At 39.6% G+C, this 20,980-nt stretch overlaps 1 protein-coding gene across 1 annotated transcript in view; it reads right to left on the bottom strand.

Moving 5' to 3' along the window:
* Nucleotides 1-20,980, bottom strand: part of DGKI (diacylglycerol kinase iota) — a 268,750-nt gene that overhangs the window by 80,831 nt on the left and 166,939 nt on the right. The window contains exons 23-24 of the mRNA XM_015561238.1: nt 4,776-4,855; nt 2,565-2,609 (exon numbers count right to left, since the gene is read on the bottom strand). Coding sequence (XP_015416724.1) covers nt 2,565-2,609; nt 4,776-4,855 — 125 coding nt within the window. The remainder of the gene's footprint in view (nt 1-2,564; nt 2,610-4,775; nt 4,856-20,980) is intronic.

The following is a 20,980-nucleotide window of genomic DNA, read 5'->3' as shown; positions in this document are numbered from 1 at the left end:
TTTCCCTGCCTTTCCTCAACTAGGACTTACATCTGCCTAGTCATGTCCTGAGGCTCGTCAGAATGACTCCAGATTTTTTACGTTCCTCACTATTGACATTTAGGGCTGGATACTCTTTTTTGTAGGGGACTGCCCCATGCACTGTAAGATGTTTAGCAGCATCTCTGGCTTCTACTCAACAGAATTCAGTAGCACCTCCTCCCCTAATAGTGAAACACAACATGTCCCAATTGCCAAACTGCCTGTATGAGGGGAAAAATCTCCCCTACCTGAGAATCACTGGAACGGTTGAATTAGCTTCACTTCTTACCAACTTTAGGACTTAGGGTTAACAAGGGATATAACGAAGACCGAGAGGGAGCAGAGAGAAAAAATTAGCTCAAAAAGCATCTATATCAAACAGGGAGGCAGAGTCCAATTTCTTTATAAATTCTAGATTATCTGCCAACCTCAGGAGCACCTGTGAGCACAATGCACTGTGCTTGTCTAAGTTATCGGTTACAGGTTACATGAGATGCCACTCGGATGGAGGGGCCTTTGTGTTTTGACCTTAGAGACGGTGTCAGCTGGAATTTTGAGCAGGCTATAAACATCCAACACACTCTTGCACAACCCACTATGCCGTGTGAGGTTAATACAAGGTGTCACTTCTGAGCCGTGGTGCTTTGTTGGCAGTTCACTATGAATTTGGGAAAGGAAGAAACCGCGGTGCTCAAATGACTAGAAACCGCCACTAACAAGGTGCCGTGGGCTCCTGTACTCCTTTCTGAATGCGGGCTTTTTCTTGAGTTCTCTCTAGCCTTAGAAAATAGCCAGCTAAAATCCCACCTGCAAATCAGTGAGCTGAGAGGAATTTCTCAAGTTTTTAGACCTGCTGGCATTTATTCGTTCTATCACAGTTAGTTCTCCACACATATTTAGTGCCACCTCATACGAGACAGTTTGTTTAAAAGCATATAAGGCTTTTTGTGGTCCACATTTCTGACTGGTTTCTCCTACATCACCCTCTTACTCCCACTGAGAGATTCTGATATGATGGGCTTCTGCATTAGGAAACGAAAGATTTAGTATTACATTGCCTGCCGGTGGGTTTTGTCACTTTCTACATAAAACGAATAGCACCTCTATTCCATGTATTGCATATGCATCCTCAGAAAAACAGACAAATCAATCTGCATCATCTCAGCCTCTCAAAAGCATTTGACACATTTCATTACTTCCTTCTTCTTTGAAATATGTCTCACTCTTTTCCTATCATAACACCAACTTCTCCTTAATTCCAGCTTCCTGCTGCTCATCAGTTTCCATGACTCTTCTTTTTTTTTTAAAAAAAAAAAAATCCTTTGTATTTATTTACCTTTATCATTGAAAGTATTACATGTCTCCCTTTTTCCCTATTGACCCCTTCGTGACCGTACCCCACCCCCAGGCCTTCACCACACTATTGTCTGTGTCAGCCAGTCTCAGGGTAAATTAGGCTGCCTTGCTGAGGGTACAGGGTGTCCATTTGCAAGGGAAAGAAGCTTCCTAGAGGCTACAGGTATAGGGTTGTAGGAAATGTTGTTCTATTGCTTATGCAAAAGGATGCTAAACTGAAAGTTTTAGGCATAGCAGAATAGACACCACAACCTCCAGGGAGGTGCTAATCCGGATTTACAAGTTTAGACATATTTAAACCCCTCCTCCACGTGGATGTAGAAGGGCCTAGGAGAGGAGTTATTTGGAGGGAGTCACTGGCAAGCTCTGACTCCCACATCCCCGTCCCAGCGGCAAGTTCATGGGCCCTCGCAGTTCAGGGTGACACTGTGCACTGGGATCTGAGTCCTGCCTGAGAAATCTAATGGGAAAGGATGGCTGGACAGGCCCGTGCAGGACAGTAGAGGTGGGAAAGGGCTGGAGGAAACTGAGCACACAAAGACTATTTAGGCGAAGAACATCTGAGTGTTCTGCATGGACTGGATGCAGGTCATTAGGGAGAGGCTGGGTTCACTGGATCCTGTCCAAAAGGCCAGGATGGGCTAATCAGATTGCATTTTAGAATGTTTGCCTGATGGTTGAGGGAGGCAGAGAATTCACTTGCCTGGGAGTAAAGGAGAATCGTACGCCCTGGTTGCTAACATCTGTCATCTTGGACCAGGGAAGCATCTAGTCTAGAGGTGAAGTCCACAGAAAAGAAGAACAGCCAAACGACCAGCAGAAAAAGGACACATGAAACACGGCCAAATGCCACGTGAAATCCACCCTTGATCTGAACGCTTCGCTGATGTGAATCAATAGACTCCTGCCCTGTCAAGTTAAGAGTTGAGTTTTCTAGCATTTGGCACTGAGAAACCCCTTCATTATACAGTCTTTTCTAAATGACCTGGGAGAAAAACCACAGCCCCAATTTGAGCCAGACTAAGAATGTCCAAAACCAAAAATAGGCAAAGGAATCACAATGTCAACTTCACTAGGTTCTCAGCGTAAACCCTCTCTCTAGGGAAGATGTGGACTCTAATCCAAATGAGACATTCAACTTCTTTGGGCCAAAAGGCAAGAAGCAGGGAGAGTCAAGTATGTGTTACCTGGTAATGAACTCTGTGGGAGCCAGAAGAAACTGATTGCAGGTCCTAGTGAGAAAATGGAAAAAATATAGTTTGAATAAGCTGCTGCTACAACTCTCCCCCCTGAACTCCCAATTTAATATTATTAAAGTCATCTGGAAAGCATCTAACCCACCCAAACTCCTCAAGGTTAAACAAAGAAGACAATGCCAAAAATAATAAAAGCACACCAAGCTGGGCTGAGAGAAGAAAGGCCATTCGGCTATAGAAACTTTTAAACAGTGTTTACAGGTGACTGATATATTACAATTCCAAGGAACAAGAAGACCAAAAGTAAAAGACAGCAGCTTTGTTCTAATAAGCGGGGTCATGTTTAATTTGCACCTGATCTTTTGGCTTGTGAAGACAGCTTCTAAAAGTCCCCCTTGAAGCACTCAGAAAGAATTTATTTATCTTAGACCAAATACATACTGTCCTGGTAATTGTGTTTATACTGATAAGTTGCTCGGCAAACACGGGTTTTCACAGACCGCAAAGAGAAAAATCGCCGGAGCGCCTCTGCATTAACATGGAGAGCAAATTAACAGGGTTGAAATTAATGAGGTTTTACTGGCAGATTCTGAGAGCCTGGCTCCCTTTATAAAGTTTTATAACTAAGTTGCCATCGCCATCGTCATGTCCCGCAGGCTTCTTTGTTAATGAGTGTATTGCTTTTAATCGCAAATGTCAGCAATCCTGGGTAACTTTGTTCTCATACCTGCTTCCCACTAGGATTCAGCAACTTTCTCTCTGTGCCCAAGGTAGTTTTAAAATGTTGCCTCTATGAGTTCACTCTTTTCCCCCTTTTTTTGAATCCCACTTCTTGTGGAATATTGGTGTAATGAACATGGCAATAAGTTGATCTTCAACAGTTATGTATTTTAGCTACTGTGAAATCTTGTTACTCGAGTGTTAAGGAAAAAAACATTTGGTAGCATTTATGATGAACTTTCGATTGCAGATTTATTGAAAGTGGTTCCACAATAAAATACAAACATTATTTTGAAAAATGAGATGCAGTGTCCCTGAAATATTGATTTGGACCTGAGTCACATGCTAAAAAGTTCACAGATTTTAACATGTTAAAGTTATCCTTGATAAAAAAAAAAATAGCCAAGGAAGTAACAAGTATAAAATTTGTTGACTTTTCTATTCTCACCCTTATCAGTATTCAAAATTTAGCATTTATCCCAAAATATTTTGCACTCACAATTTCTCTATCCTTAACAATGCTGAAGAGAAAAATTAATAATTTTTCACATTACTTTATGCCTCCTACCTGAATTTATTTCAAGAGAAATAAAATCCAATGTTTAAAGCTAAGTGGCTACAACTTGATAGAATTTTAAACACTGTATATCTTCTTTATTTGTGACATTTGTGTGCGCATGATGTGTTGTCTGAAAGAGAGTTGCTAATTTGGGGGTACCTTTTAGAATCACCCGGTAGCTTTAAAAATATAAATGGCTAGACCACATCCAAAACAAGTGATTCTAATGTGCATCTTTAATCAAGAAACAATGATAAAGAAGTCGCTATTTATGCTCTTTACCATTTGTAAAATAAAGGACGTGACTACTCCCCTCAAAGCTTTATAAAAGTAGCCCATGATCACTGCAGTGAGGGGGCTGGGTCTCCTGGCTTTACTGGTGCAGCTTAAGTTCATGGGAAGGTCATACATGAGATCTCTTCCTCTCTCTTTCTCTATGGTAAAACCAGATTGAGAAAAAAAAAATAGATTATTCTTTTGTGTTCTGACACAAGTTTCTATGAAATGTAGAAAGTTTTTCTTTCCTGTACAATTTACATTTTTTTAAAAAAAAAATCTGTCACTGACAGAAGTCTGTGCTAGAGACAAAACATTAAATAAGCCCAAACCTCTGTTTTCTCTCATTATTTATTAGTGCCCTTTGAAATTCTTCAGAGCTCACAATTACAGGGATGTAGCCTGGCTACGGTTCCAAGCTACGGTGTGGGTCACAGGAGAACAACACCACGCTATAGTTAACCCAACTGATCCTTGGCCATTTCACACCTGAGCTGGAAAAGCTGAGGTGTGTGATTCAAACACAAGGCCGCCACATTTCCATTTCCCCCCCAAGTGCATCATTTCAGAAACAAATAAAGATGGCTGGGAGTTGTTTACACAAATGAAACACCGAACAAAAGGTATACCTGACTATAGAAACTCACCTCCTGCAGGCGATCTATGTACATACGGCAAGTCTCCAAGTCACAGTCTCCACGCACAACGAGAATACCCAGGGGAATGGCTAAGGGGGGAAGGAAAGAGAAAAGTCTAGAATAAAATATTCGATTTTTCTAGATTGGCATACATGTGTTTGTGAGGGTTTAAAAAAATCTCAAAAATATAATTTTTCTTTTGGATCATTCAATCCAAACTTCTCCCTATACCTCCTTTCTGACCCCAACCTCTCCATGTCTGCAGCTGTCACACTCTTTTCTTGAAGTCCACCTTGTCCCCTGACACCTGGCCAGCCTTCATTTCACTTCTTCTCCTTGGCTCTGATATGAAGTGCAATCTCATGGAAACAGAGGATTGGCAGGACCAGGAAGCTGCTCACAGCCAGCGGGTAACCTACGCCTCCATTGTAATAGCCAAAGTACCAGAGAGGAATGAAAACAAAATCATGATCCTGGACACTTACTTCTTTAATATTTCTGTCTGTTTGCAATAGTTTGCAGCCTGAGAGACTCACCTACTCAAAGCACCATTACTACCTGGTGGCCAAAAGCAGGCATAATGTTGAAGAAAAGAAGAAAAAAGAGAGAGAAAAGAAAAAGCTTCTAGAAGGTTAACAGCTTAAAAATCCAACTGATCTTGCCCTGGCCAGTGTGCTCAATGGTTAGATCGTCAGCCTGCACACCGGAGGGTCTCAGGTTTGATTCTGATCAAGGGTACGTACCTGGGTTGCAGGTTTGATCTCCGCCCCCAGTCAGTGTCTGTGTAGGAGGTAATAATCAATGTGTTTCTCTCACATTGATCTCTCTCTCTCTCTCTTTCTCTCTCTCTCCCCCTCCCTTCCTCTCTTCCACTCTTTCTAAAAATCAATAGAAAAATAGCCTCACTCCTCAGGTGAGGATTAAAAAAAATCCAGCTGATCTGAAAGATGGTCACTTTAAATGTTCAGCAGCAAATCTTCAGGAAACAATAAAGTGAAGCTACTAAGTGTCTTAAGCACCCTATTTAGGCGAAGAGAAATGCCATACCATGGCTTTATTGGACAGAACCTCCTACTTCAGAAATAACCATAAGATTCCTGAAATACTGAAAAAAAATGTCTTCTTCGCAAAACTTAAAAAAATGCATGTGCTTATTTCTGATTTTAAAAGTACAATTACACTATTAAATCCATGATTTAATAAGAAAATCTCAAAATCTTGAATTAACCAGCTAAAGACCAGCAAGCGGATGATATGACAGTAGGACTCACTAAAGATTTTTTAAAACCTTGCACTCATTGAATTTATTTTTAAAGCCTAATCATCAATAAATGGATTTAAAAATGCTTTACAATTTAATAATATAGATAATAAAATACATTTAAAGTGCATGGAAAAATCTTGAAGAATTCACAGAGTAGAGAAGGCATACATATAAATAAATAAAAATAATGATAACCTAACATAAGCTAAAGTAAATATGTGAACTTAGTCATTTTGAAAACTGTACAAGAGAGGGACTAATTCTTGCCTAAAAGTCAGATTTTAGGCTTTTTGAAGATATGAAGCCACATTAGGTTTTTCAGTTAGAGGAGCAAGGGTGATCGAGGGAAAAAGAAAAGAGTCTATTTCTCAATATTACCTCCCAGACTGGTTTCCACTAGAGAGATCAATACCCTCCCATTCCTGTAGCTTCCCAAAGTCTTGCTGCATAAAACTTGAAAGCAGCCGTCATCTTGACCGTGATGTGTAAGCCTGTGAATGAGTATGGGCCCTCCCATCAGAAATAAGGCTTGTTTGCCTTTACTGCTCCAATGTCTGGTAGGTGTTCAATAAAAGCTTGTAAGAAGAGGAAGGAAGGCAGGCTTAGGACCTGCTCAAGTGTGAAAGGGAAGTGTATCTTTAAGGGCCGAGAAAACTTTCCAGGATAGGCAAAGAAGCAAGGGTTTGGAGAAGGAGGAGAGAGTATGCATTGGGTTGGAGCTTGCCTTTGTCCAATCTTCTCAATACTAAGCAAGAGAGGCAGTAAGCAGAGGGGCAGGAACCCTGCGGCTGTCGTATGTTTGAGATACAATAATCTGGAAAATACTTTTTCCCTCTTTTTAAATATAAACAGAAAAAGTCTTCAGTCGGATAATCATGCATCTTTGACAGAAATGGAAAGGAAGTACCATAAGGAGATACTTTAAAGAACTGATTAAAGTAATCATCTTCAGCTAGACTACTAAATAGATCCAAATAAGGTGATCCACTGAGGTAAGAGAAGAATAGGGATTTATACATAGGGATTTATACATCATTCCTAGTACATAAGGAATGATGAGGAAAAGCTACACTCTTGGCCTAAAATATAAGTCAAAGTGTGTGGCAGCAGAATATAGTAAAAATTAACATGAGAGCCTATGTTAAAATCTTGCTGAAGGATATCTTCTTTTAATTTCAAATGTGTAAATGTAAAGGAATAAAATTTAATCAATATGTAACTATCTACTTAAATTAGAAGACATTCTATAGGAACACTGGAATCCTGTCATCACCCCTGATTTCCTTCTATTATCAACCCTTGGGTTAGTCTGCTCATACATTCAATGGACTTGGTAGCAGATACTTTAAATTACAATTAGACAATGGATATTGTCTCTCTTTCAAGCATCTTTAGCTAGAAAATGGATTCATCCAATCATCTACCTTATAAATTGTCATAATACTATAAAGATTAGCTGGTAATAGTTCTATAAGTTATATTCCTGCTTACTTAAAATTAACCTCTCCTTTCCTGCAATGGGAAAAATAATTGTAAAAATACTGTAATCTGACATTTCCAATGAGGGCTTTACATGGTTAAGAGAAAGCAAAAGTTGTAGGAAATTACCATCTTCCTTTTCTCTTTGGATCCTCCTTTTCCCTACCCAGTTGAATCAAATGTGCTTCATAATTTCTAGTAACTATATTCCTTGGCTGGTTGAGGACAAATTTTTTTCCCTTACTCTATACCCTACCTTTCTTATCCTAGCTTTCTTATTCACTTCTCTGTCCCTCCTATCAAACCATGTTCTCTCATGATTCTTGATTCTTGAGTATAAATGACTAATAATTGATTAAAGTGTTCATCCTCTAAGGAACACTTGAGTTTTAACATGTCTGACATTTGAGCTAACATAATTGTCACAGGCGGAATTGTGTGTGACCCCAAAACTGATATGTTGAAGCCTTAACACTCAAAGTGATGGCATTTGCAGATGCAGCCTTGGGGAGATAATTGGGGTTAGAGGAAGTCTTGAGGGATGGGACCCTCCTGATAAGGTTAGTGGCCTGATAAGAGGAGATACCATAGAGTTTTCCCTTATGGGCACTCTCTCTCTCTCTCCCCTCCTGCTACCATTTGAGGACACAGCATGAAGATTGCCATCTATAGCCAGGAAGAGAGCAATCACCGGAAACCAAGTCAGCCAGCACCTTGTCATGGACAGTCCAGCCTCCAGAACTGTGAGAAAATAAATGGTTTAAACCACGCATGCTATGATATTTTGTTATGGTAGTAACCCTAGCCGACTAAGACAATGATAAAGCTTTGATAAATTTAGGTACAGAAATATGAAAGACACTGTGCAATTAACTGGCGATCCTCAGCGCTAAGAAAATTATCCTACCAATTACATCTTCCCAGCCAACGCATGAGCCTTGATCTGGCTCCCCTCTCAGGCTTGACCCAACCTCAATTAATCCCCTTTCCCTATTTCAGTTTATATAAATGCCGCATAATTCAGACTGTGATTAAGTTAATTGGTTAAAAGCTCCATTATATATTTTATATGTGCATGCTCTGGATTTTATGTTTGAAATAAAATGCCAACAGGTCATACAAATTAATTTGGCCGTTTATACTTGAAGTTAGGACTACTTGGACTCATTATGCAAATTTATGCCAAACAGTGCATAAATTAACATCATTCATCTTCAACAAATCCAAAATCTTCTAGCAACCACTCCACAAATATACTGTTATCTGTAAAAAAATCTTCCAAAGTACATGCACTAAAATAAAGTATGGTTTCAAAACTATAGATTTCTCCACAAATGATAAGCAGAGTCAGGGAAGAGACCAAGCTCAGGCACCCTACATATGGGTTTGAATTGCCCAAAACTTTAAAAACCAAAGTTTTAAAAAGCTATTAAATTGAAATTTCTTAGAGTTTTTTTTTAAACATGATTTTATTGATTTTTAGAGAGAGAGGAAATGAAAAGGATAGAAACATGGATGAGAATCATCAATGGCTGCCTCCTGCATGCCCCCTACTGGGGATTGAGTCTGTAACCTGGGCATGTGCCTTGGCCAGGAATCCAACCAGCTACTTCTTGGTCCATGGGTTGGCACTTCAACCACTGAGCTACACGGGTCGGGCTAGACTTTTTTAAGAAAATCTGAACAATGCTTTACAAAGAGTTGGAGGTATGATGCAAAAGACAATCAAACAATTTCTTCAAGTGAATTAATTATTTGACTGAAGAAAAACAAAAGACCCTTGTGGACCAACTCAGAGATGAAAGCCCTTCCCAGAGATCTCTGCAGCAGGTTGTACTCTGGGACAACCATAAGGATGTGCCTGAATTGCATTGAGGCCAATGAGTTCACAATGGCAGGGACTCTGAGGGAAGCGAAAATACAAATTTTGTGTCTTCCCAGGTGCAGACCTATTTCCCGTGGCCTGCGCAAGGAGCTGGTCCTGACACAGGTGATCTGAGGCCAAGCCTGCTGGCTCAGAGAATTGGCAGTGAGAGGAGAACAGGACGTGGTCTTATATTAGGGAAGAGCCCTGCCCCTCTAGAAAAGCCAGCGGGGGCAGAACAGACCTTTACTATCACCTCCTCAGGGTGCGTGATCTAACCCATTTTATAGTTAAAGATACACAAACTTCAGTCTTGTTACAAGGGTTATACTGTATACACATGAAGCAATGTGACACCTTTAGGCCTGGGAGCAATAAATCTGGTTGAACAGGAAAATGATAATAATGATTATATGATCTAAAGAAGGAAAAAAAGGAAGAGGAAGAACAAGAAGATGAGGGGGATGAAAGGAAAAGGAGGAAGGAGAGGCCAAGGAGAGAGGAAAGAGGAGGAAAAAGTAACTTACATAATGAGGTAACCAGCTCATCATTTTATTGCATCTTTGTCTCAATCCTAAGAGGTGAACATCAATACTCCTATTTTTAAAACGAGGAAACCAAATCTCAGAAAGATTAGGTAACATGCCCTGAATGTAAATATCACAGCTACTAAATGGAACAAAGATTTCATCCCAAATTTCTTTCATTCAAGAGGAACTATTCTAAACCATTCCTACTTCCCATCAAACATGGGCCACAGAAAGAATGAAGTCTCTCCAAGCTTACAACACTGAGCTCAGGGAAGTGAAACCAAGAAACCCTACCACAAGCGGACCAAGGAGTGAGGATGTAGTTAAAATTATACAAGAACTGGGAAAACTGTGATCAGCAGGTGGCAGAGCTATGGCGAACAGTTCCAGGCAAAGGAGCAGGACCATGGGACTCAGAAACTATGAGTGAAGTCAAACATATTTTCATAACCAGACTTGGCAGTAGCGGAGGCACATTTAAAGACTTCCCACTTCCCTCCCTTTCCAATAGGCCAGTGGTCGGCAAACTGAAGCTCGCGAGCCACATGCGGCTCTTTGGCCCATTGAGCCATTGAGTGTGGCTCTTCTACAAAATACCACGTGCAGGCGCGCATGTATAGTGCGATTGAAACTTCGTGGCCCATGCGCAGAAGTCGGTATTTTGTGGAAGAGCCACACTCCAGGGGCCAAAGAGCCGCATGTGGCTCGCGAGCTGCAGTTTGCCGACCACTGCCATAGGCCAACTGCAAGGGGCCTGATAGTCTGTGAATCAAAGTTATCAAAACTGTTGACGGCCTTGTGATAACCTTGTACTTAATTTAGGGTTCAGAGAATGAAACTGACTGCTGCTTACTTTACAAAGAAATGCAACTATAAAGCCGTGAGCAGGATGTTAATCATTCTGGGGACCGTAGAGATAACACGAGTCCATCAGACTTTAATCAGAATTGTTTTTGGAAAATCACATGACTTGCTTTGCTATTAAAATCTTTGCATTAGAATTCCCAGTATTGAACTGGAGAGCTGATTGACAATTAACATAAACCAAACATAAAACTCAGGTTCTCATATCAGGTGGGAAAAGTTCATTCCTACAGATGAACAAGCTATTCAAAAGTGTTTCCCATGGATTTTTTGATAGAGTGTTTACATGAATTTCAAACATGGTTAACATCTGGCATTATTAAGGTGGTAGTTTCTGCTATAATAGGTATCTTATTGCATTCATTTGAATGTTTAATTATTCTTGGTAAACATCTACATTCAGGAAAATTATAATTACAGACACTTTTGATTATTCAATTAGATTATTTTGCCCTTGATTCTTATGTGAAGACTCTATATAAAGTAAATAATCATAGTTCTAGTAAAATAAAAAAAAAGGGGGAGGGGGGACAACAGGCCCAAAATGGAGTCACTTGTGCTAAGTCCCATGTCAACAACCAAGACTTAATACCTAACCTCATTGCAGTTTTAGCTTCTCCCAGAAATGTGACCTTTACCCAGATAATCAGAAATGATCAGATCAACACCAGTGAGGTAATCTCTGGGAGAGATCCCTGCCTTTCCCTAAAGGAAGGTGGCCTTGCCTGAAACAACGTGCAGAACTTTCTTGCCTCACCTTCTTTCTGATTATAAAAGCCTTCCATTCTGTTTGCTATATAGGATGCTGCTTAATTCATGAATTGTTAAATAAAGCCATTTAGATCTTCAAATTTACCCAGTTAAATTTTGTTTAACAGTATCTACCTGTCTGGGTTATAGTAAAGATTAAATAAGTCAGTGCTGGTAGAGCATGTAATATCTGAAAATCCATCCTATATTCACCCCCCTAAGCCTTAGTAAATTAATCATTTCCCTAATTCTAATATCAGCATGTACCGGTCATTTGTAAAGCCTCAAACCAATTTCAGCAGACCAGATGTGGAGACGTTTACAGCAGATAATGTGTCCTACCGGTTCCTAAAGGCTCCAGCCTACTAAGCCAACGCATGTAAACAAAAGAACAAAACCTACAAGGAGATGAGAGGAATCACAAGCAAAGACTCAGAACCAAAGCAAGAAAGAGCCACCTTTGCCACTAAATCCACATGAAACTCTTAACAGGATTTTTCAAAAGGGAGAAAATGCATAGCAGCTAATTCATTCCCTGCAAGATACTGTGATGTGTTCAGCAAGGTGTTACTATGAAAAGAAAGGGCTGAAAGCTCAGCATTTAAAAATAAAAAGAAAGGATTTAATTTTGTAACACATGAGCAATTACAGTGCAATTCCTGTTAAAACAGAACTGCAGCTAAATGGGGCTATTTACCTGTTCAAATTACAAACAAAACTGTCTTCAGTGGGATCATTAAAAGATGGTATGAGAACTTCTTTTTTAGAAAAAGCTTCTCAGACCTGCAGGTGTTTGCAAAGATTGGGTTTTAAGCTCTAATATATACGTAAACATATTACAATTGCAGAGGCTCTGTTGAGGCTAAATAAAAAAGCTGTCACTTTCTGAAAAGAACAATAAATAAACCACAAAGTTAAAATTCAGGAAATAGGAAAGTATTTGGAACAGGATGGTAAACCATCAAAAATATAGATCGTTTTAGAATGAATGCATTTTATGTTAATATTCAGAGACATATTTTTTAAAACTTGACATTTTTTTAAGCATCAATTTTAAGATTTATTGAGGTAATCAATTCAGTTTATGTCAAGTACTCATTTTCTTTCCATCAATCTAGATGCAGACTTAGGAAACTTAAGTCTGAAAAAGAAACTGTTGCCTAGAAAATAACATAAGAGAAACGCTAGGTAAGCTTTGTTTTGGTGATGACATTTTATTTTATTTATTTATTTATTTATTTTTTGCATCTGTAAAAGACATTTATTCTGAGAATCTAAAATCTTTTTTTTTTTTTTTTTTTTTTGGTGATGACATTTTAGATACAACACCAAAAGCAGGGTCCATGAAAGAAAAAAACTGATAAGTTAGACTACATTCAATGGAAACTTCTGCTCTGTGAGAAACACCATTAAGAAAATTAAAAGACAAGACAGACTGGGGGGAAAACATCTTTGTAGAACACATATGTGACAAAAGACTGGTATTCAAAATATAGCAAGAACTCTTAAAACTCACAAATAAGAGAGTCAATTGAAAAGTGGGCAAAAGATCTGGACATTGCCCCAGAGAAGATGTATAGATGGCAGATAAACTATATGCAAAAGCTGCTCAACATCATATGTCATTAGGGAATTGCAAATTAAAACAACATACCAGCATCACATACCCATTAGAGCAGCTAAAATTGAAAAACTGACATCAACTGCTGGTGAGAATGTGGAGCAGCAGGAACTCACATTCATTGCTGGTGGAAATGCAAAAGGGTACCTCCAGTTTGGAAAATAGCTTGTCAGTTTCTTTCAGAAGTAAACAACAACAACAACAAAACCTCTTAACCACAAGATCCAGCCATTTCACTCTTTGGTATCTCCCCAAATGAGATGAAACCTATGCCCCCACCAAAATTTGCACATGAGTGTTTACAGCGTGTTTACTCATAATTGCCAAAACTTGAAAGCAATCAAGAAGTCCTTCAGCACTAGCTGGTTGGAGCATTGGCTCACAGACTGAAGGGTCTCAAGTTCGATTCTGATTAAGGGCAGGTATCTCCATTGCAGACTCCACCCCCAGGCTCCTGGTTAGGGCGCATGCAGGAGGTAACCAATGGATATGTCTCTCACACATCAATGTTTCTCTCTCTTTCTCTCCCTTCCACTCTTTCTAAAATATCAATGAAAAAATATCCTCAGGTGAGAATTACAGAGAGAGAGAGAGAAAGAGAGAGAGAGAGAGAGAGAGTTCAATAGGTGCATGGATAAACAAAACGGTCATCATACAATGAAATATTAGCCAGCAACAAAGAGAAATGAGTTTTCAAGCCATGAAAGACAATGGAGTAACCTTAGTGCGTATTGCTAAGTGAAAGAAGCTAGTCTGATGTGGCTGCGTACTGCTTGATTCCAACTACATGGCATTCTGGAAAAGGCAAGATTATGGAGACAGTAAAAGGATTGATGGTTGCCAGAGGTTAGAAAAGAGGAATGAGTGAATAGGTGGAGCCCAAGGGGTACTTAGGGCAGTAAAACGATTCTGTATGATACTATCATAGTGGATTCATATCATATATATATGTTAAAACCCCAACATTGTAGAATACAACTGTAAATCCAAATGTAAAGTATGGCTTTAGTTAATAATGTATTCTATTGGCTCACTGATTATAACAAATGTATAACACTAATGCAAGATGTTAGTAAAAGGGGAAATGTGTGCTCCAGGTGTTGGGGTGATTTGAGGGGTTATAGCAAACTCTGTACTTTCCACGTCCTTTTTCATACCTTACACTGCTCCAAAAATAAAGTTTACTAATTAAAAAATAAAAAAGCAAGAGAAAGTAAATTGTCCTGAATTTCCTAAAGACAGATACTTTGCTGTTATCAGCAAACATTGACATACAGAAAAATAAACGCCACCTACTTTCTTACCCATAGTGTTAACACTCTTCACGAAGTCAACAGGATAATGGGAATAGGGACTAGAAGTTAAATCAAGAAGGGGAAGAAGGACGGAAGGCCCTAAAGGAAAATGGTAGGGGACAAGTGGAATTTTTTCATTTTACCTCATTAGTTCCAAACATGTCAGGGTCTCAAGGAACTACAATTCTAACTTGAAAGTTGACAACAATTAAACAGAATGAGTTGACAATATTTCAATCCAATGCTTTCCCCCCGGTGTGCCACAGTCCATTTTATAACAACCTGTCATCGTTAACTGCACCCTAGCCACCTGGAACCAACAGGGGAAAGTGACAGGCATATTGGCATTCAAGAGAAAACATAACACCTGGGAACTGTGTCCCTCACCCTGCCAGGCCTGGGTCTGCCACGGGCTTCAGAACCCCTGGTTCTTGTCATTAAAAATGATCCTAGAGTTTTAACTCCAGAGCTTGAGCTAAACAAAGTCCTTTCCAAAGTTAATTCAAAATGTCAGCCGTCAGATGAAAGTAACTGTGTAGTGGTCATTGCGTTGTATGTGAAGGTAATACTTTGAAGGTATGCTTTTCAGCAATTAGCAGGTTCTTTACAAATCTGGGTTTCAGACAACACATGATATTTTCCTTTTTATCCTGATAATATACTTCCTGAGATGGCAACCCAAAGGATATGCAACTCACTTTTTTAAAAAAAAATCTTAAATGTTATGGCACTTATAATCTTGAATAACAACCCCTGGTGTTCATTTTCACATAATTTTGAAAATGTGTATCATATAAAGAAAGAGTTGTGCCAAAATGTCTTCCAGGTCTATAAGCCACTCAATCATTCAGCACAAAGTTTTGAGGATTTTCTTGTCAGCAACAATTCTCATGCTAGGAGTTGGGCATACAACACTGCACCTGCCTTCAAGGTGTCACAGACGGGGAAGAGGGGAGTGACATAACATCCTCCTCCTAATCATGTACCTTGTGGTGGGAATTCTGACAGATAAGAACCAGTGTGTCCAGAACCCAGAGGACTGCACACTTCCCAAGGAGGACATACTTCCACAAGGAGTCATTTCCCAAAAGAAGAAAATAAGGTAGTTGGACAAGAGAGACAAAATTCTTTCAGACAAAGGAAATTGTCTAAGTCTTAGACCATCCTTAGGTGCTAAGAAATCGAGGCATAAAAAGAAGCAAAGATTGAGGACTTAGGAAGATAGGTAGTTGCAGAGTAAAGGGGGATGACCCAAAGCCAGAGGCTTGGTTTTTTAATGCTAAGCAGCTGAGATGTGCCCTGGCAGCCCTGGTTTAGGAGGCAACCAATTGATGTGTCTCTCACTTAGAAGGTTCTCTCTCCCTCCTTTCCACTCTCTCTAAAACTCAATGGGAAAAATATCTTCAGGTGAGGATTAACAAAAACAAATAAATAAAATAAATAAACCCCAAATAAACAAATAAGAAGCTGAGATGCTAAAGAGTTTTCAACAGAAGATTTACATTTCAGATTTACATTGACCAAGGAGACCTTAAAGTCTTAGCTTCACTAAACTTGAGATAGATTTTTCCCCTGACTATAGGCCCCTTCTTTACAAAGAAGACTTTCAACTGCATTTTTTTTCTCTGTCCCCTGGGAGATGAAAATCTTCTCTTGCCAGTTTTACCACCCTGGAAAAGCTTTCTCAAACACCTGGGAGCCATCCTTTTGAAATGTAATCATTCTAGGAAGATAGGACCTCTAGATCAGCAGTTCTCAACCTGTGGGTCGTGACCCCTTTGGGGGTCAAACGACCCTTTCACAGGGGTCGCCTAAGATTGGAAAACACATATATAATTACATATTGTTTTTGTGATTAATCACTATGCTTTAATTATGTTCAATTTGTAATAATGAAATTGGGGGTCACCACAACATGAGGAACTGTAATAAAGGGTCGCAGCATTAGGAAGGTTAAGAACCATTGCTCTAGATTCTAGTCTCAATGGATGGGTAGGAACCTAACTAATTGTTGCTGGTAGGTGACAATTAGCAAACACAGATAGCCTAAATGCATTGACTAACCTCCCCACTAAAGTCCTGTACTTCTTTTCTACTAGTTCATCCCACTGCCTAAAGAATCTCCCACCTGTTTTATAGCAGAGTTGAATGCACTTTCTCCTTCCTATTAAAAAGTCTTGAAAATATCTAGTGCAATTTTTCTATGACAACATTTTAGGCAAACCATTGGCAGAGAAATGAATGACAAATTAATGGAAGACAAGGGGAATGGCAAGAAGATTAGTAAATGAGTAATGGTGAAGTCTGGAATAAAGAAGTGGCAGTGAAGATAAGAAAGGAGGGGCATATCAGAGAGATATGAAGTCAAAGAATCAGCTCTTTGACTGCGAGAAGGAAAAGGAACAAGGGTGACTCAAAGTTGTTTAGAGTGGGCATGGCAGTTACAATTTTTTTCTAACTTACTTAAAACCATAGTAAACTGAGGCCAGCTGAGCCAAAGCGAGAGTACAGAGAAACAAACGGTGGGGTGGGGGAGCAAGCAAGGAGGGAGAGACGGATTATAAAAATAATATAAAAGTGGCTCTTGCAATGATGGATGGCAAAGACCACTTACAAATGCCTCATACACAGTTGATAACACACCTAAAAAGCTGAGAAAGTTTTCTGCATTAGAATGTTAGAATAATGATACAGGAAGAACTGGGAAAGACTAGTCTCAAGTCTGGAGAACCAAGAACAGAGGGAAGAAGGAGGAGGACAGGGAATGCCCCCCAGATATCCACCCAAAGCCTAGACTACAACACCACAGAAACAGAATCAGTTATAGATCCTTTTCTTTTCCTCTTTCCAGTCATCAGCATAAAGGATATGATAAATAGAAAAGCAGCGGTGAGAAGGAAAAATTAAAAAAAAAAAGATGTTAAAGCAGTCTACTGAACAAAGATAAAAGGAGTCAGATAGAGAATACAACCTAATCATGGTAAATGTGTTTAAAACTGCATGAGTTTTCTTTGTTCATACATCTAATGAACTCATGTATTACCAGTGACAAATCAGGGGAAAGTATGGGCAAAGGCCCAATACTCTTTTCTAATAAATAATAGAAACCAAAGGTCCGGATCAAATAGTTCTATGAAATGTCAACGTCTTCCAACTTAATATGAAAGTTTACTGACGATGCAAATTTCTATTTTCGATGGACATTTTCCATTTCAATGCAGATTCCTAATGACACAAGCAATGAAATTCTAGTACAACCAAATGACTTGGAAAATTCCTTGCAGTTCATTCCCAGTGTTGAATGTGACAGAAGCTTTCTACTGTGAGGTTCTAGAATGTACTTGATGACAGGCATTGGAAAACAATATAATTTTTTTCCAGGTACATTTATCAGGAAGATGATGTTTGCAAAATCCTAGATCCAGCGCAGAACCACCGCTGAAAATATCCTGCAATTGCCCTAGTATTTGGAAGGGCGATAACAAATACATTTCTGTGACACTGGAATCTTGGCTATTCGGCCTGGCCAGCCAAATAAATGTGAAAGGCAAATGAAACATTATGCATCCAAAAACAAAGATTTGTAAATGTACCCAAAGCATAGTTAATGCTCAGAAGGATGGTTAGAGGCACTGGTTCAAATCTCTCACACAATTCCAAAACCATACTGTCCATTACATTGTTTTATGATGGGCAAGGTCACCAACAGTGTGATGCTGGGCACGCATTAGTCATGCAGCTCTGAATTTCTGAGTTGATTGGATACATGTTGAAAATTAATGACAGAAATATTTCCTAAAATCTGCTGAAGGAGCCTAAGTCTCTTTCTGGAAGCAAAAAGGATAAACAAATTATGCTCTGACAGCTGCGATATAGAGATGTGAAATCGGGCAGTTTTAAGTAAACACACCCCTAGCACCTGACAACCTAGGGAATGCTCTAATTCTGCTTATCAGTGACTCCAGGCGAGTGGCGTGAATCAGTGACTCAGGAAACGCACTAAGTATTAAGAAAGAGTGCTTTCCACCATCTGAACTATGAAAGGCCTGTAGCTTTTACCCATGTAACTAGCAAATAAAATTGTGCTTCTGAATCAATCTGCAAAGAGGTTATTTTCGGACCAGAGCATATATTTGTCCTTGGGGCTATTCAGTTAATATCTTTACCAATAAATTGAAAGAATGTGTAGAAATGTCCATCTTACTGAAGATCTGGAGTTATTTCTGACTATAGTGTTAGATTAGAAATATCCTGAAATTTAGATAGCCTTGCATTTATTTATTTATTTTATTAACTTGAGAGAAGAGGGGAGAGATGGAGGGAAGAAAGTAGAAAGAAAGAGAGAGAAAAAAAACATTGATTTGTTGTTTCACTACTTATTTATGCATTCATTGGTTGATTCTTGTATGTGCCCTGACTGGGGATTGAACCCACAAACCTTGGCATATCAGGATGATGCTCTAAGCAACTGAGCTACCCAGCCAGGCTTAGATTGCCTTGCATTTTGGTTTCCAATTTGAGCTACTTAAATTCCAAATGGAGAATATTTGGCTTGACAATAGTTCCTGCCAAAAAGAACTTTTAAGAAAAGGTCAGTGTTCACATGCCCTAGCCTGTTTGGCTCAGTGGATAGATAAAGCGTCGGCCTGAGGACTAAAGGGTCCCAGGTTTGATTCCAGCCTGCGTTGCAGACTCAATCTGCCTCAGGAGGAGGTGTGCAGGAGGCAGCCAATCAATGATTCTCATCATTGATGTTTCTATCTCTCTATCCCTCTCCCTTCCTCTCTGAAATCAATAAAAGTCTATTTTAAAAAAAGAAAAGGTCAGTGTTCACATTTTAGGTTTTCCTTTCTTAGCTAATTCTGACACATCTAAAGAAAGTAATTAACTTATTTTCAAATTTTCTGAATTTGGAATAGTAGGGAGATCAGGTCAAAAGATACAGAGAGGAACTTAGAGGCTAGTGATCATTTGAGTCTAATCCCCACCACCTAGAACAGTGCTGGCTACATAGTAGGTCCTCAATAAATAGTTGTTAGTGAAGAAGTGGATGGATGGTCTCAAGAATTTTGGTGTGAGGAAGGTTCCTTCCTGGCCTTAGTTAAAATATCAGGTGCTGAGTTCCGTAGACAAGATGGTGCTTTTGGAACTGAAGTGCCCCACCCACATCCATGATGGCACTGAGACACCCATCCCGTCAGCTGCTGGCAGTGCTGGCTATGCCGATAGCTCACAGCTTCCCTCTCCAGAAACAAGGCTTCCTCACTCAAGCTGTGCTCCCTCCCAGGGGACAACCTGACCTGCATCTAATACTCCTTGCCTCACTGGGACAACTCTACATGGCCACCCCAGACCAAATGTCCCTATGGGCATCTGCAGTTATTGCTTATGGTGGTCCCTTCCCCGTTGTTTGTTTCTTTGCAGGAATATCACCAACAGTCTTCCCAATGTAGCGCTTCCAAAAGTTCCAAGTCTGCCTCTTAATCTTCCACAGATTCCTACTTTCCTCCCTCTTCACAGCTGTTGTCTCCTCTTGGAGACTCTCCAGTAAATCTGCTACAGGTAAAACTCAAAAGTGTCAGGGGAAACCCAACCAATAACAAGAACTATGATCCCAAATTCTTTTTAAAAACACATTTCCATAAGTGCAGAGCTATGTCTTTACAGAAACAAGGGGGAGTACTAAAAAGCATCCTGGATTAAGAGAGAGAAGACGTCATAGCTGTATGACCCCATGTGAGGGCATCGAAGTGCTCCTATGATAAAGCATGCGATAGTGTATATGCAAGTCTTCTGGGAACCCTGAAGCACAACACCAGGTGTTACTATTTATTAACTACGATGCCATGACTGCAGTGGCTGAACTCACTCATTAACACAGTGCATAAAAACATACCACTTTTATATAAGACTCTTAGAAGAAAGACTTAAAGAGAAAGCTAACCACTGTTTGAGTGGACATCCCCAAGCTATCAACCTGGGAAGGGAACACGATGGAATAGGTTGGTTATATCATCAGGGAGAATTGGTCATCATTGTGTATGTGCGCGTACATGGAATGAACCAATGAAAAGGAAAAATAATCCTTCAGGAAGAGACTTAAGAATATACCTGTAGTTGATTGTTCCCATTACCAAGGACTAAGTTTTAACAATAAAATGATCGAACATCATTATCAACACTTTAGGCTCATTTCCTTGTCGGAGACCTGACATTAGCATCTAACACAGCACAGCGCTGAAAGTACTTCTTATCTTCTTATAAACGAAGCATGACTTTAGATCATAAACAGAATTAGACAACAAAGGAATTTATATTAAAAACAAGATCATCTTTCAGCCTACTATTCCCCCGGCATCTGAAGCTTTGAAGTTAGAACACAGAGTGTGCACTCATTTATAAGTCAAGACCCCCAGGCCCTGAGGCGTCGTTCTATGTGCTGATGGAAGCTAATGAATTCGGTGATTCATATCTAAAGTGCTGCTCAGCAATTCTTTAGATATGGCCACTCATTGTCTTGCTCTTGAAATTGACTTTCAAACTCTCT

The sequence above is a fragment of the Myotis davidii genome, unplaced genomic scaffold (assembly GCF_000327345.1).
Source record: "Myotis davidii unplaced genomic scaffold, ASM32734v1 scaffold1316, whole genome shotgun sequence".
Lineage (NCBI taxonomy): Eukaryota > Metazoa > Chordata > Mammalia > Chiroptera > Vespertilionidae > Myotis > Myotis davidii.
The sequence above is the reverse complement of the archived record's forward strand: the minus strand, read 5'-3'. Positions and strand labels throughout refer to the sequence as shown.